The sequence below is a fragment of the Athalia rosae genome, chromosome 4, assembly GCF_917208135.1.
Source record: "Athalia rosae chromosome 4, iyAthRosa1.1, whole genome shotgun sequence".
NCBI classification, from domain to species: Eukaryota; Metazoa; Arthropoda; class Insecta; order Hymenoptera; family Athaliidae; genus Athalia; species Athalia rosae.
Genome location: NC_064029.1, coordinates 13,326,556 through 13,340,696, shown reverse-complemented (window position 1 = coordinate 13,340,696; position 14,141 = coordinate 13,326,556). Strand labels below are relative to the sequence as shown.

Sequence of the window (14,141 nt, the reverse complement as noted above, 5' to 3'; positions counted from 1 at the left end):
GAATGCGGTCGAATTAATCTTCGAAATTCTAAAATCATTCGTAGAACGGAGCGGAGGAGTCTCTCTTCTCGTCGACTCGCGAGCTCGCAAGCGGCACACGTCGTCGTTCGGTCTGCGTGCGACCGCAAAACCTGCGGCGAGACGATCGCCGTAGTTTTGAGTCTCGGCGTCGTCGGGGGGGTACGGGCCCCGGGGCTAATCCTGAATCCCGATTTCCGATCGCAATGAGAGAGGGGGAACGTGAAGCGTGCAGCGAGGCGCAAGCAGCGGGGGCCTGACGGCGCCCGACTCCAAAGGCCCAACGCCAACTTGGAAGTGGTTATTGTTGGCGGTGCTTCGGCATTCGGGACCGTAACTACGTTCGCGTGAGTGTGTCCGGCGTACGTGTGCGCCCGGTAGTGGGGGAATTCCGAGCGTCGGGACGCGCCGCCGTCCTTCCCCTACCATTTTTGTTGCCTCCACCGCTAAAAGCAACTCCGTAGTGTCGAGAGGGCAGAACATTGAGTACTCAACGAGCCAGTCGAGCTCCGGTGCGCTCAGCGATAGGACGAGCTTAGAACCGAGCAGCGTTTAGCTGGTGTCGACTGTAACCGACTGGCAAAGTATTTTCGGAGTTTGAACATTTTTTTGAGAGAACCGAAATATTTCTCACGATTTTTGGATCTCCGTTAAAAATACGAGATTAATTTATCGAACTGAATCGATCCACCCTCTGGCACTTTGGATTACGGAACGAGCATAAAATACACAGTGTGATTTTTAGAAATAACCACCGCGAAAGAGGCGAATTAAAAATTTAGTGGACCAAGGAGAATGAAACACCTGGATTACAAATTGTGAAGTGAATATATCCGACGACGACGAAATATCTATAAACTAAACAAGTGAGGGAGAAGAAGAGGAGATTCTCGCGCCGATATTACGCGACAAATACTTTGGTTTTTGTGCGCGACAAATTCATTATTAATCATGGTCACCGGGGTTGGTGCCACGATGCCGACTGGGGGTGTCACCGTTGGTTCTGCACCCCAGACCCAACACGTGCCCCAGGAGGCCGGACAGCCCCCTGCGCAAACTGCGACCTCAACCACGAGACGATCTGGAGAAAACCGACGGGTTAGTGTCTTCAGTAATTGCGTTACAATTAATTGCAATTTTTCGTTATCACCGGGTATCAAACGTTGCGCGTGCACTTCGCGTTCTCATGCGGAAACCCGCTGAGATTGATAAAAAACAACGAATTTCGCTGAAATAGTAAAAAAAAAGAATTTCTACCACAAATCGGAGTACTATGAAAATTGGTCCGATTTCCTCCTTCTACTCTTCGGCATCGAATTAGCAGTTTTCAATTGGACTATATCGGACACTTAATCCGCCGAAAAAAACTCAGAGAGAAAAAAGCTCCTTATGTTCTATGAAAATTTTAAAATTATTTCGCGATCTCATTAGCTTTCACGAATTTATTTTGAAAATAAAAAATCTCGATTCACGTTTTTCTCGCTGTCTCGATATGTTCGTTCGAACGATTCCTGACACCTGTTGTGCGCCGAAGACCGAATCAAATCCCGGGCACGCGTTTTCGGAGAGATTCAAGTTTTTCTTCTTTGATGCGAAAAGAAAAGTGCAAGCTGCTCGCGATATCTGCCCAACGATCATTTTTTGTTTTTTTTTCTAAATCTGCATCACGATCCCTTTTGACTTACCTAAGAATATTTCTCTTTCTGCTTACAGAGCAATAAACCGATAATGGAAAAACGTCGAAGAGCCCGAATAAACAACTGCCTCAACGATCTCAAAACCCTGATACTCGACGCAATGAAAAAAGACGTAAGTATTTTCAAATTCGAAACATAACAGTCAAAATTTGAGAAAACAAAAAATTATTCCAAACTTGACGCGTTCGTTATCAATTTTCATACAGCCGTCACATTTTTTACATCTGCCGATCTCGACGGATCTAAAATTTTCATAGCCCAAGAGAAAATCTAACGATTTCTTTTTTTATTTCTGATTACAGCCGGCCAGACATTCGAAATTAGAAAAAGCCGATATTTTGGAGATGACCGTGAAACACCTGGAGACGTTGCAGCGTCAGCAAGTAGCGTTGGCCGCGGCAACGGACCCGAACGTTTTGAACAAATTTCGTGCCGGATTTACGGAGTGCGCGGGTGAAGTTAGCAGATTTTCGGGTCTGGAAGCATCGGTGAAACGTCGTCTAATGGCACACCTAGCGTCCTGTCTCGGTCCGGTGGAAACGACAACGACGAACGGTCAGACCGTTCAGCAGTCCGTTCAGCCGGCACCGCCGACGACGCAATTGCAAGTTCACATTCTACCCCAAGTGGACGCGACCCCGCGAATTCAAGTTCAACAATCGAACGGAATATTTTTCACGAACGCCAACGGGACGGGTCTTCAACTTGTGCCGACGCGTCTTCCGAACGGTGACATCGCGCTCGTTCTTCCGGCCGGTGCAAAAGCCACGCCGGTCGCATCCCCGTCTTCGTCCCCCGCACCCACGTCCCCGTTACCAACGTTGATACCGATCCCCCAAAGAACGGCGAGCACGGCCTCCGCCTCGTCATCGGCATCATCGGCGAGTTCGACGTCGACGAGTGCCGCGAGTCCCGTCGCATTCGAAGCACCCCCCGCGGCGTTCAGGGAACAGGGCGGTTCCCCCTTTACGACGAACACCAGCCACAGGGACGTCGCGACTTCACCGGCCAACGGATACACCAGCGATCCCGAATTCGATCCGAGGGTCTACAGCCCACCCCTACAAAAACCGCTCGCGCTCGTCATGAGAAAAAGCGTCGTACCTGAAGTTGAAGACAAACCGTGGAGACCGTGGTAATCATTCGATTGAGGATAGAAAGAAGAAAAAAAAAAAAGAAGAGAGGTGAGAAGAAAACGTACGGATAGACGCTCTGACGAAGTATAAAAAAAAAAAAAAAAAGAAAAAAATTAACTGTAACAGTTCAGTAGACATACTTAATAGAAGAGATAAAAATACGTCGAGTGCAGTCCAGCAAATGGGGCTTCCATAATTTCTGTTGAAATCGGAGTGTGTCCAATGTCGGCCAGTATGCATGTATGATAAATATATAGAGATAAGAAAAGCCTGTCGGGCAGTGCCTTGAACAGTGCCTTGTAGATTTCTCATATCCCACGTGACTTTCATCCCCTAGATCGTCTAGTGTACATGTTCGATGTATAGTACATATATATATATTTTTGATTTCCGAGTCCCCCTACCCTGGCTCAATTAATCCTCTCCCGAATTATCTTTCATTTATTATTATTATTCACCCCAACTTATCACGTTCATCCCCTTGTGTAAATACAGTAGATATGTATTAAGTACGTCTGCTACGTAAATAAATTTGTTAAGTGCCTTACGCAACAAGAATCACTAAAGTCTTCCATAAATGGTATTTCTTGTGTACGTAAATCGGAAAAAGCTATTGCATAACGTTCGTAACTTTAGAGAAAAAAAGAGTTAAGCCGTTTGTAATTAACTTGTTAAAATTATACGATATAGTTATTTAGATGTAAGAAATTAAGATATAAGAAAACGAGAGAGAGAGAGAGAAAGAAAGAAAGAAAGAAAGAGTATGTGAGAATGTTTTATTTATATTTATGAGTGTAGAAGATTGAGTTTATTCCTGTCTATTGTGACGATAGAAAAGCACGCTTATTACGAACAAGAGTGTCAAATAAATTGATCTCTTTATTAAAACTTAATATACGTCTTATCAGTTCAAAAACCGAACCAGACCGACTCATAATCCTCGATCCAATTGCCCCCCTAAATAAGTAATCGATTTCCCTCCTCTGCAAAAAAAAAAAAAAACGTCATCCGAACTACTTCGAACTTGTTAGCCAAGTATTTTCTAAAAATTTCGAGCGCCTGGTTACAGGGGCACGTGCTAGACGCTGCAAGCGTCGAGAGCGTCTGAGGTCCCGATGCAACGAGAGGCGCGTTTCTCCCACCATGCGTCCCCATTTCTCCCACCACTGCTCTCATCCCCTCCGTCGACGCGTTCAGGGCTTGCGACCCGCTGAAAAAAAATCATCGGCCAAAACCCTTCGTTGGGACTTGCTGCCCTCTATTGGAGGACCACGAGATCGAAGGGATTCAGGACATGAACGGTAAGGACCATGGACCTTCGGCAAAGAATTCGGAAAAAAAAAGGCGAAATGGAACCGAGAAACAAAAATGAGAAATAAATAATATTCTCAATTTTCCGCGAGATTATACGCTCACAGGTACTCCTTTTCGGTGATTGGAATTAAAAAGAAATTGAAATGTGAATTAGCGCGTCTGTAGCTTCTCGACTGATTGTGATACCGGATAAAAATGGGTTGTAAAGAATTACCGATGCGATAAAGATTTGCGATAAAATCGCGTTGAAACGAGACGCTACGTATGCAAACTGTTACATCACGTAGTGCAAGAGTATACCGAGATGTCAGTGAGAGTAATTAGGGTACATTTTAATCCCGGTAAATACGCTCGTTTCCAATTCTCGTGTCATTCATTATGCGGCACGTCTGGTTGTGTACGATACGTATAGTATAAAAATATCAGACTCTCATGCTCCGCTGCACGTGTACAAGAATATATTATTTATTTGCTCGCGGCGTATCTTCACGGACAAACTCTTTGAACGCCCTATATATGGTCATAGCGTATTAATTTGTGTGTCAGAATGAATGGAGTTATAAGACGAAGAGGGTGCAAAGAGTCGTCATTATCATTTTTACCGTCGCAACGAAGAGAAACAAGGAGACGACTTTTTTTTACGTCATACACGTCTGCCTTCCTCGATTTTTTTCTATTTCTACGCGTTCGACTATTCAGGCGAAGGTAGAGGTGGCGAATAAAAAGAAGTAGCGGTTTTTACAAAAAAAAGAGAACTAAAAAGAAGAAACGACGAAGAATGAAAAGTCGGCGAGAACATTCGATTCGTTGCGATTCGAATTGCGACGAGTAGCTCCGGTGTTAACCAACACGTCAAATTTTTGATAACGTCATCGGAGTCCACGGTGACGCACCGTTTTATCCACCGGCGTGATTACGATTCCTATATTCAATTCGTATACCTACGCTTATAACAATAATTTATTTCTCAGTTATATGCTCAAATTCAGATCCATCCACACATGAAATACGTATAAATATTCAAACACCCGTGAGTCGATGTTACACTCAACAAGTGTGCGCGATATGTCGCGACTGTCAGCGTGCGTGTACGAGGTGCCTCGTTTTAAATGACGTCGCGCCTACAAAACGGACAGGATCTCGTCTTTCTATTCATTTTTTATCGTGTAGTCGAGTCCGTTCAAAAAAAGCTCCTACTACTTTCCAGAGTGGACGAAAACTCAGCTCAGAATCCGAAGATTGGGAGATTGAAATTTTTCGTTTGGAAAAAAAAAAACCATTAATAAAAACGGCGAAACAGATTTAAACTTTTTGAACATTTCCCTGCAATTTTCGTTGCATAATTTGAAATGCAACACCCTGTATATAATCTAAACAAGTGATCTCAAGCAGCCCACGTTACGTCAGAGGTGAGAAAATTTCCCTCCGCGGCTCACGGTCGCCCCTCTCCTATTCGTCCTCCAAGCATACGTACCAGATGTACCATGTAGGTACGTACTGTAACGTGGCGTTTTCAGCCCCGTTACTACGGCACCCAAATCTCCCGGAATTTCCTCCCGTTTTACGTCAATAATCTAGAAAACTGCAGCACACCGAAACGAATCACCAAGGCTAAATTAAAATAAGAGATATTCCGTATGTTAAGCTAATTTTCGTTGTCGTTCCGAATATTCTCTTATGTGACCTGGGAAAATACCGACGAGTTGAGCCAGGACGACCTACGAGGACCTCCCGGGCCCTTTCCTCCAAGGGTACAACTCTGACGTCATCCGTGCCAATCAGACTACCGATGTGCACTCTCCCGTGGTGGACCGGACCACCAGCTGAAGACAGCATCGCAAACATCTCCCGCCTCCCGATCTACCGAATCGCTACCGGCGTATAGGACCGCAAGACGACTCGTCTACGATCTCCCGCTAGACGATAGGTGCGTAAGACGCTCTGCTATCGACGAATGGATGCTACGGAAGGCGGCGTATAGGGTGGCATGAACTGAGTAGTGTCACCTCCCGTCCCGTAACTTACTGGCCAGGAGCCAGACCAAAATAACATCTACCGTTCCGGAACTGATCCCGTCACCGGGTAAAACTTGGTAACCTCCCGAGATGACGTTCTGCCTAGGAAGACATGTAGGGGCCGAGGCACAAGTGAGCCCAGGACTACATTCCGACTCCCGAGACGACATAGGATAGAGATGTTGCTCTTAGGATGAGGACTCCAAGTGCCTGAGTCGACGCAGCCTTGGATGGCCTTCTGAACGCAGACAGCCAGCCGGTCAGTACTCAAAAGCGAGCGCGGCCGATGAGGAAGCATGGATGATGACGTCAGAGGAGAGGAGAGGCGCCGAATAGGCGAATTCAATTGTCACCAGAAGAATTGCGCCCTACACCTGTGGCCTAATTAGGAGAGGGAATCGCCAATCCGGACGATTTCCGCGTAAGAAGATCCTGGACACCGGCGCTCAACTCGTCCTACTCTGCGAGATACCGTCCAACAGACAGGACGTTTTGGTTAGATCCTTCCTTACCAATTCAGATCTTCCTTTGCCGTTTTCCCAAATCTACCGTCTACCGCTACCGTTTTCACCAAACACTACCGCTACCGTTGCTATTTAGATTCACTCCCATCCGTCCCTTAGCTACAGTATAATTAAAACTAGAGTCAGTAAAACAATTGTATTAAGTTAGAGCCAGTGGGTGCCGAACTCCTTCCGTTAAGGTAAGGTTTTCCACCTTCATAGAGAGGCACGAAGTAGCCACGTGGGGGATTGCAAATTGCCTAGAATATTTCGTATTTTGTTTTATTGTCAGAGTGTAAGTCAGTGGTGAAAGACCCACTGCATCCGTTATTTAGAGTGTAAGTCAGTGGTGAAAGACCCACTGCATCCGTTATTTAGAGTGTAAGTCAGTGGTGAAAGACCCACTGCATCCAGTTTATTTAGAGTGTAAGTCGGTGGTTAAAGGCCCACTGCATCCAGTATTTGATAAGTCGGTGGGAACGCGCCCCACCGCAATTTGGTACGGTCCGGTCCGTTACGTTTTTCGGTTTTTGGGCAATTTTGTAATTCCTCCCGGTTTGCCTCGTGGCTGAATTCCGTTACCGTACGTTTTTGTATTTTCGCTCTCGGAGCATTTCTTGGGTCTTCTACCGTTTCTCCCGTGCATTTGCTGCACGGGGTATCATTTAGTACGTTGAGTTATTAAGTAACTCTAAGTAATACGTTAAGGAAAGCCTTGGTGATATTTGGTGATGCTGTATGGTATTTTGTTATAATTTATGTAATATTTTCTCCCGTATTTAATTTGTCATTTTTTGGGTAATCTGTTACCCCTACGGTAAATCTTGCGTTACGTTACGGTCCCGATCTATTTGGAAATCTATCGTCTGTTACCGTAGAGTAGCCACGGAAAAGCGCTCCGTGTAAAACCGCGCCTTTTCTCCCGTTCGTAATTATCGCTCATTCGGATAATTTGTAAAAGAATCAGTAAACTCCCGTAGGCCTTTCGAATATCGAAATTATAATTCTGTACTCCCGTAAATAATCTCCCGCTACCGTTAAACGAATTATATTTTGTTACTCTCGACCTATTGTAAATCTACCGATTCTGTATTTCCTACCGAATTTGTTAAAATACAGTCTCCCGAAATTACGTTACGTTACCGTTTTTTATTTGTGCCCGAATTGTTGTTGTGGATCCACGCCACTCTACCATTTATTTCGCTGTTGAACAGCCTGTGCCTAGCCAGCCACTCCGCCGGATCTGTATTCGTTTATTCCGTAAGTTTTGGTTATTTCGTTAAGTGACGCGACACGCGTCTGGCGCCCAACAATCTTTCCGTTCCGTTTTCCGTTTTCCGTTCCGTTTTACGTTTTCAGTTTCGTACAGATCGCGCCGAAGGCACGTGGGTTTTTCCCGGGTCCAACCCGCCTGGGGGAAAATAGAAAACCTTCTACGTCGCAAGTGGTGCCCAAGGTGGGGCCGCTAAAAAGGGTGATCTGTTTTAAAAAGCCACGTTGCAGTACATACCTCATCCGACCGTACGTAGCTTTATCAGCGAGGATGATAGACCGTTTGTTAGTTTACGGTACAGGTACGTCGAATTCATCGAAAGCTCATTCGTTTCGCGTGAATTCGCGTGCTTCGTATCACATTTCGATGAAGCCTACAATCAGTTATTATTGTACTTTCGTTGATTAGGGAGATGAAGAAGAAAGGTGAATCAAAGTTGAGTACGTATAGTATGGACTGTTTCGTAAGTCAGTCACGTAGTAAACGACTATAAGACTGACGTTTTAACTCCATGTAGAGCTCGAGTCGTCGTCGTCGTCGTTGTCGTCGCAGTCGTTGTTGTCGTAAGTTCGCAACTTTCGCTTCGACTCGCTTCTCCCGATATCAAATCTCATACTACGGTAATTCGAGAGACGAAATAATCGAACAAAAAAGGAACGAAGAAAGAGATAAAAACGGGAAGAAGTACATTATCCGTCTATTATAGTCCAGTAAAAGACAACCACGTACTGCAGTTGCCTCGACTAGTTCGCGACGCGAGTACCTGTAGAACGAATAGCTGTACGTTTATAAAATAAGAAGTTACAAGGGGAAATTTCTTCGCCTGTGGCGTTATAAGTCGCGATACGGTACCAGGACTTCACCAGACTGTTCCACATGAGCTTTACCTGCACGTAAGTGGTATTCAAAAAGATTCTACTTATTCACCAGACATTAAGGAAGTCCTAAACGGTTCTCCGCATACCGATAATAATTAATTATTTCCACCACCGTATTACTCGGTACGTCCGGTTCGCACGTTCGTTTCTATCGCGCCTGGCTACATGAAAATGCAATAAAGCGCACAGGCGCGCTTGCTTCGCCGAGGCGAGAAGTTGAAAATTCTGGACTTGATCGCGACACCGTGGGAGTAGCGCTGGTCGCACTTAATGCCGCGGATACAACGTGCGAAGTTTGAATCCGACCAAAAGAAACGACGGCGTCGTATTTTTCCCGATGATTTTACAGTACGCGCGCGCACAGGTGAACCGGAATCCGCGCAAAAGCCAAGAAAAATACTCTCAACAGGTAAGTACATACGTATACATATATGTGTACACGTAGGTACGCGAGTATATAATAAGTCGCGCATGTATATATTATCACGACGTTGTCCCGCGGGCGGTGTAGTAATTTGTTGCACAACCGAGTTCCCGCGGCATTGGAACGCGACGTGCAAAACATTCGAAATGACAAATGAGCGAGCATGCTGCTGCCGCCGCTGCTGCTGCCGTTTCCACCGCATCCCCGTACCGGTGGGCCTCGTCGCGTCTCGCATCAGCACCGGGATGGACCCCGCGTCCGCGTGTCCGTCCGCCGCAGATATTCTTCCGACGGTGGAGACACACCGGGCACTTCGGTATTCTCTCTTGATTCCCGCAATTTGCATCCGTGCGTCTCAACCAACCGCACACTCTATACTCTTGCGATCCGGTTGTGAATTTTGTTTCGTCCGTTTCATCTTCCTGTGCCATCTCATCTCGATCGATACCAGTTTGAAAGGAATTTCCTTCCCTTTATTTTTATCGCACTACACGCGACCGACCCTGGCGAAAGGTATACCTGGAGTGTAACTACTGGCTTCGTTCCAAAATCGAGATGAACTATAATGTTGCAAATTTATCATTCGATCGGACAAAGTGAATGATAATCGAACGGCGCGTTTTTATTTAAAATTCCGCGTGCGAAATTCAATATCATATGGAAAATCGATTTATCGAGGTCGAATTTAAATGCGTCTTCTTTAATTAAACAACTTTTCCCCGGATTTTATAATGAAGTTTCATCGAAAAGTTTACTTTGCTGTGGTAGAGGACGATATAAAATTCACGATGTGCAGTAATCGTAATCGGGCGAATAAATAACAAAATTGACAACCTCTGTTTATAATAACGGCAGCGATTGAATTAAAACGTGTCTTCCTTGATGAGAAGCCCCTCGGGCTTTAAAGAGACGACATAAATTATTCTCCCTACGTTCGCTCTTGTATCTTCGCGCGGTCCTCTTATACCTCATACCGCGCGCGGCAGATTACAAGAAAAAATACTCGTCGTACAAGACGATGAGTAGCCTACGGCGGTATCAGCCCCTAGGACCCGCGGAGATATTGCGACGTTTTTAATAGCGACGGCAATCTGCATTCGTCCTGCCGAAGAAATCATTTCTAATTTCATCCTATTCCATCTGCAACGACCGCCCTATTTTCGCACGTTCATTATTCATGATTGCAATTGTTATTGGATTCCCGTCAGCGTCACCGGTGAAAGCTCTCAATCCCTTCATAGTTTGGTACGACGATCGTTTTTCCGATCGAGCTTAATTTTTTTCATTCAAGTATTTTCTTCGGTTTTCCGCACCATATTCATTGTCGAAAATTCGTAGCTATTGTTTTCGTGAAATGACTTTTCTGTTCTACGTCACGGGTGGTCAGAAATAGCTTTCAGGTTACCATCATCGTCGTAATTATCACGTTGGCTCATATAAGATAGCTTATCACCTATACGTACGCGTTAGATTTGCTCTTTGTTTTGTCTTCAAACTACCGCGTGCGACGAAACCCGGATATAACATACACGCGTGTATCATGTATACTCGAAATACTCCGACGTCTAATTATAATCGATTTATCCTACGCCATTACGAAAGTGGACGTCATTGACCAATTGTACCGACGCGCGACGCTCTCCGATTACGAATAATCCCTGCGGACGGAAATCGGAGCGATCCTTTACCGAACCTCGGGAGTCAAAAACACCTCAATTTTGGGGAAACAATTTGAACACGGAATTTGAAAATAATTCTGCGAAAATATCGACGGTGGTCCGACAAAGTTCGTCGCGACGTGGTACGAGACGTTATTTTACCACGTCACACCGTATATTTCACGTGTTCCGCCCGGCCTTCATCGATCGAGGGTCGTGATCAGCTGATTCGTTGAGCTCATTCGAACTCACGGGCGTTCTCCGTTGCGGGCGCGTGGTTTCAAGGACACGGCAAGGTTGACACGCGCCGCCAGTCGTTCAATTCGAGTGGGGGAACGTACCGTGTACAAGCGCTGGTGAGAGTCGCGCGTCCGTCGCGTCGCGTACGCCGCGTCGTCGCCGCCTATATTATTCCTCCGTAAGTGGACAATATATTTAGTTGCACGTATGATGTTTATATATATATATATATATATCTGTATTTATGTATATCGCGAATACATTATTAATTCGGTATCGAGTATCGTACCGCGAATTCGAATACGGAATTAAAAAGGCTCCGCGCTACGTATATAAGTCGTACTTTTGTTTGCACGTGCACGACGACGCTTACCCGCGTACGCGGGGAGCTACAGTCAACAGACTCTATTGCGGTCGAAACATTTTTAGGTACGGTTTCATTCCCGACAAGGCGACTTATAAATATTGTATATATATAGGATTTCGTATATATCGAAGTTATTCGCGGTCTTGTATCTGATCATTCATCCGCGGATATACGGAAGCATATATAACGCGATAAGGGAAAACGAACAAGATTCGGAATTAAAGACGGTCGTTTTTCTCGAGTCGCGTTATTCTTCGTTTCATTTTGTTCTCCGTGTCTCACCCGAGGCAAACCCTGAGAAAATCATTACGATAAGTCGCTCTCGGGGAGATCGAAATCAAAAGTATATTTCAGGATTTCCCAGTGATCGGTATTCACAGGAATTTTGCAAGCACCTAATTGCGCAAATTATGTGAATATTTTTCTCCAGGTTTCACGTATGAAAAGGACGGATACGACGAATCGGAAAATACTGCGAACCGATGATCTTCCGAAACTCGAAAATCGATGTTACAGTATACGCGAGTTCACCGAACCAGATCCGTGATCTAGGCTCCGAGGTTTCTTCTCGTCTCCGTCCTTTCTTTTCGTTTTATCCACTAAAAACTGGTGCACGATATATATACGTTATTAAGCCTTGGGCATAATTTAGTTTGACCAAAGAAAACTTCAAAGTATACATGTACCCGTCTACGTGACGTGAGTACCTAGTATATCCTGACTTTACGATACATATAACATTTCTCCCGTGAGGTGTTATCGTTGCGTGAAATTAAAGCCAATCAAGTAGGACGCTTCCGATGCACTATACCGAGGCTCGCCTTCTTTGGCTACTAGCTACTTTTTCTTTTTTTTTTTTAATAACAAAATAACGGAATCACTCGATATCCCGTGCACCAAAAAACTGGAGGAAAAAAAAAAAAAAAAGTTTCGAGTCCCGCAATTATAAACTTGGGGGGGGAGGGGGGGGGGGGGGGAATTTTTCGATCAGTATTTAATTGATCGAACGACAAGTTGATCTTGTACTTTCACTTCGTCGGGTGTCGCTACCGCGGCGTAGTCGGGATGGCGTTAGGAGGTCGTTAAACCTCCGGCAGCCTCGGCGCGAGTCTACGTGATATGTCATCCTACATTTTGAAAAGCACGTTTACCTACACCGAGGGCCTCTCGCTGTGCCGCAATAGAGACACGCTCCCGAGTATATAGGTACGTACGTTGCGTTACGTACACGTACAAGTTGATAGCCTAGCTACGGTATATAAAAAGCAATAAGAGCAATAAAACTCACCAACTCGGAGGCAGGTGCGACCTGATTGCGTCGGTGGTGCCGGAGACTTGTGGCCTGCACGTAACTTTAACGCGGTCGTCTAGCCCCGGGGGACCTGGGACACGGACCCAGACTGCCCCAGCTAGACTTTCGTTACATGCCCTGCAACATCCGTCAAAATTCCACATGAAATTATATGTATTTAAATATGAAATCTCCGCCGTCGTCGTAGGGTGGTCGCCGTTCTTGGAAAATTTCAGACTCCTCGAGTCTTACCGCCGAACGTTAATCCGCCTCTAATGCGAATTTGAAAAAAATTTGCCCTCGAAACTAATTGATGCAAAAAAAAAAAAAAGTTCTTTTTTTGTCGGGGGTTTTTCTCGCGTCGCGTCCGAGCGAGAAAAAATCATTGAAAATAAAAAAACTTGCGTTCGAGAAATATTTCTCATTTAAGGACGCATAAATTGTTTTAAAACAACGCATGGCGTATGTGCACACGCGACATGTGTGTAAATTTAGGTTATAATAATATGATGTAGGTATTTATACGAGTACGTCGGTACCAACAGAAGGGGCCTTTGTACGGTCGATTTGCTTTTCTCGAACGGTTGGTGTGTACGTGTAACGTAAGTGCAGAAGTGCTCGCGTTGTATACGACGCAGCCCCAGACGGGGGAAGTCACCTTTACGAAAGCCACATAAGACGTATATCAATATATTTACGAACTCGGTAGTTTGTTGTTTCAAGATATCCGATGCTCTTAATTCCAATGTTTGCTGCTAACTTCGCCGCCGAGCGTAATTCAATGGTGGTTACCGTCGGGTATGCCGCCGCCGCCGCCGCCGCCGTGGGTATGGTGCGACCTCATTGCCGAGGCGACTCCCCACGATTAGTGGGGCACTCGAAAAATGGGGTGAAAAATAAGAGGCGCTGGCTCGTCAGGGCGAAACGCGCGTGGATAATTTTGCAACGATGACGTTGATAACAATGTTTTTTTTTCAACGAAAATATATATATAATGCATCTTTTACGGCTACACTCGTTAGTTGGCGACAAGGACGAGTAGAGATGCGTCGTCTTTTTACAGCCTCTTATCGTTATCTCGTACGTTCAACGTTATTAAAGTTTGATTCGAGAAAGATATTCGCGCAATTCTGCAAAAAGTAATTAACCCCGCGTTATTATACCGGCGTTTTATTCCGTTGGCTTGTACGGATTGTCACTTTTTTTTTCTCCCGATCGTTTATTCGCCGTATTATTTTTTCCATAATTAGCATAAACTGTCGACGTTTCCAAGATTGTAAAATAACATTATCGTACAGTGATACGAGACGAGACGAATACGAATTTT

General features: G+C 45.2%; 1 protein-coding gene across 1 annotated transcript; it reads left to right on the top strand.

Moving 5' to 3' along the window:
* Positions 1–318: 318 nt before the first annotated feature.
* LOC105691162 (protein hairy) lies at positions 319–3,744 on the top strand. The gene is made up of 3 exons (XM_012409470.3): positions 319–1,116; positions 1,732–1,827; positions 2,018–3,744. The coding sequence occupies exons 1-3, from the start codon at positions 970–972 to the stop codon at positions 2,852–2,854; spliced, it is 1,080 nt and encodes a 359-aa protein (XP_012264893.1). The 5' UTR covers positions 319–969; the 3' UTR covers positions 2,855–3,744.
* The last annotated feature ends 10,397 nt before the right edge of the window (positions 3,745–14,141 follow it).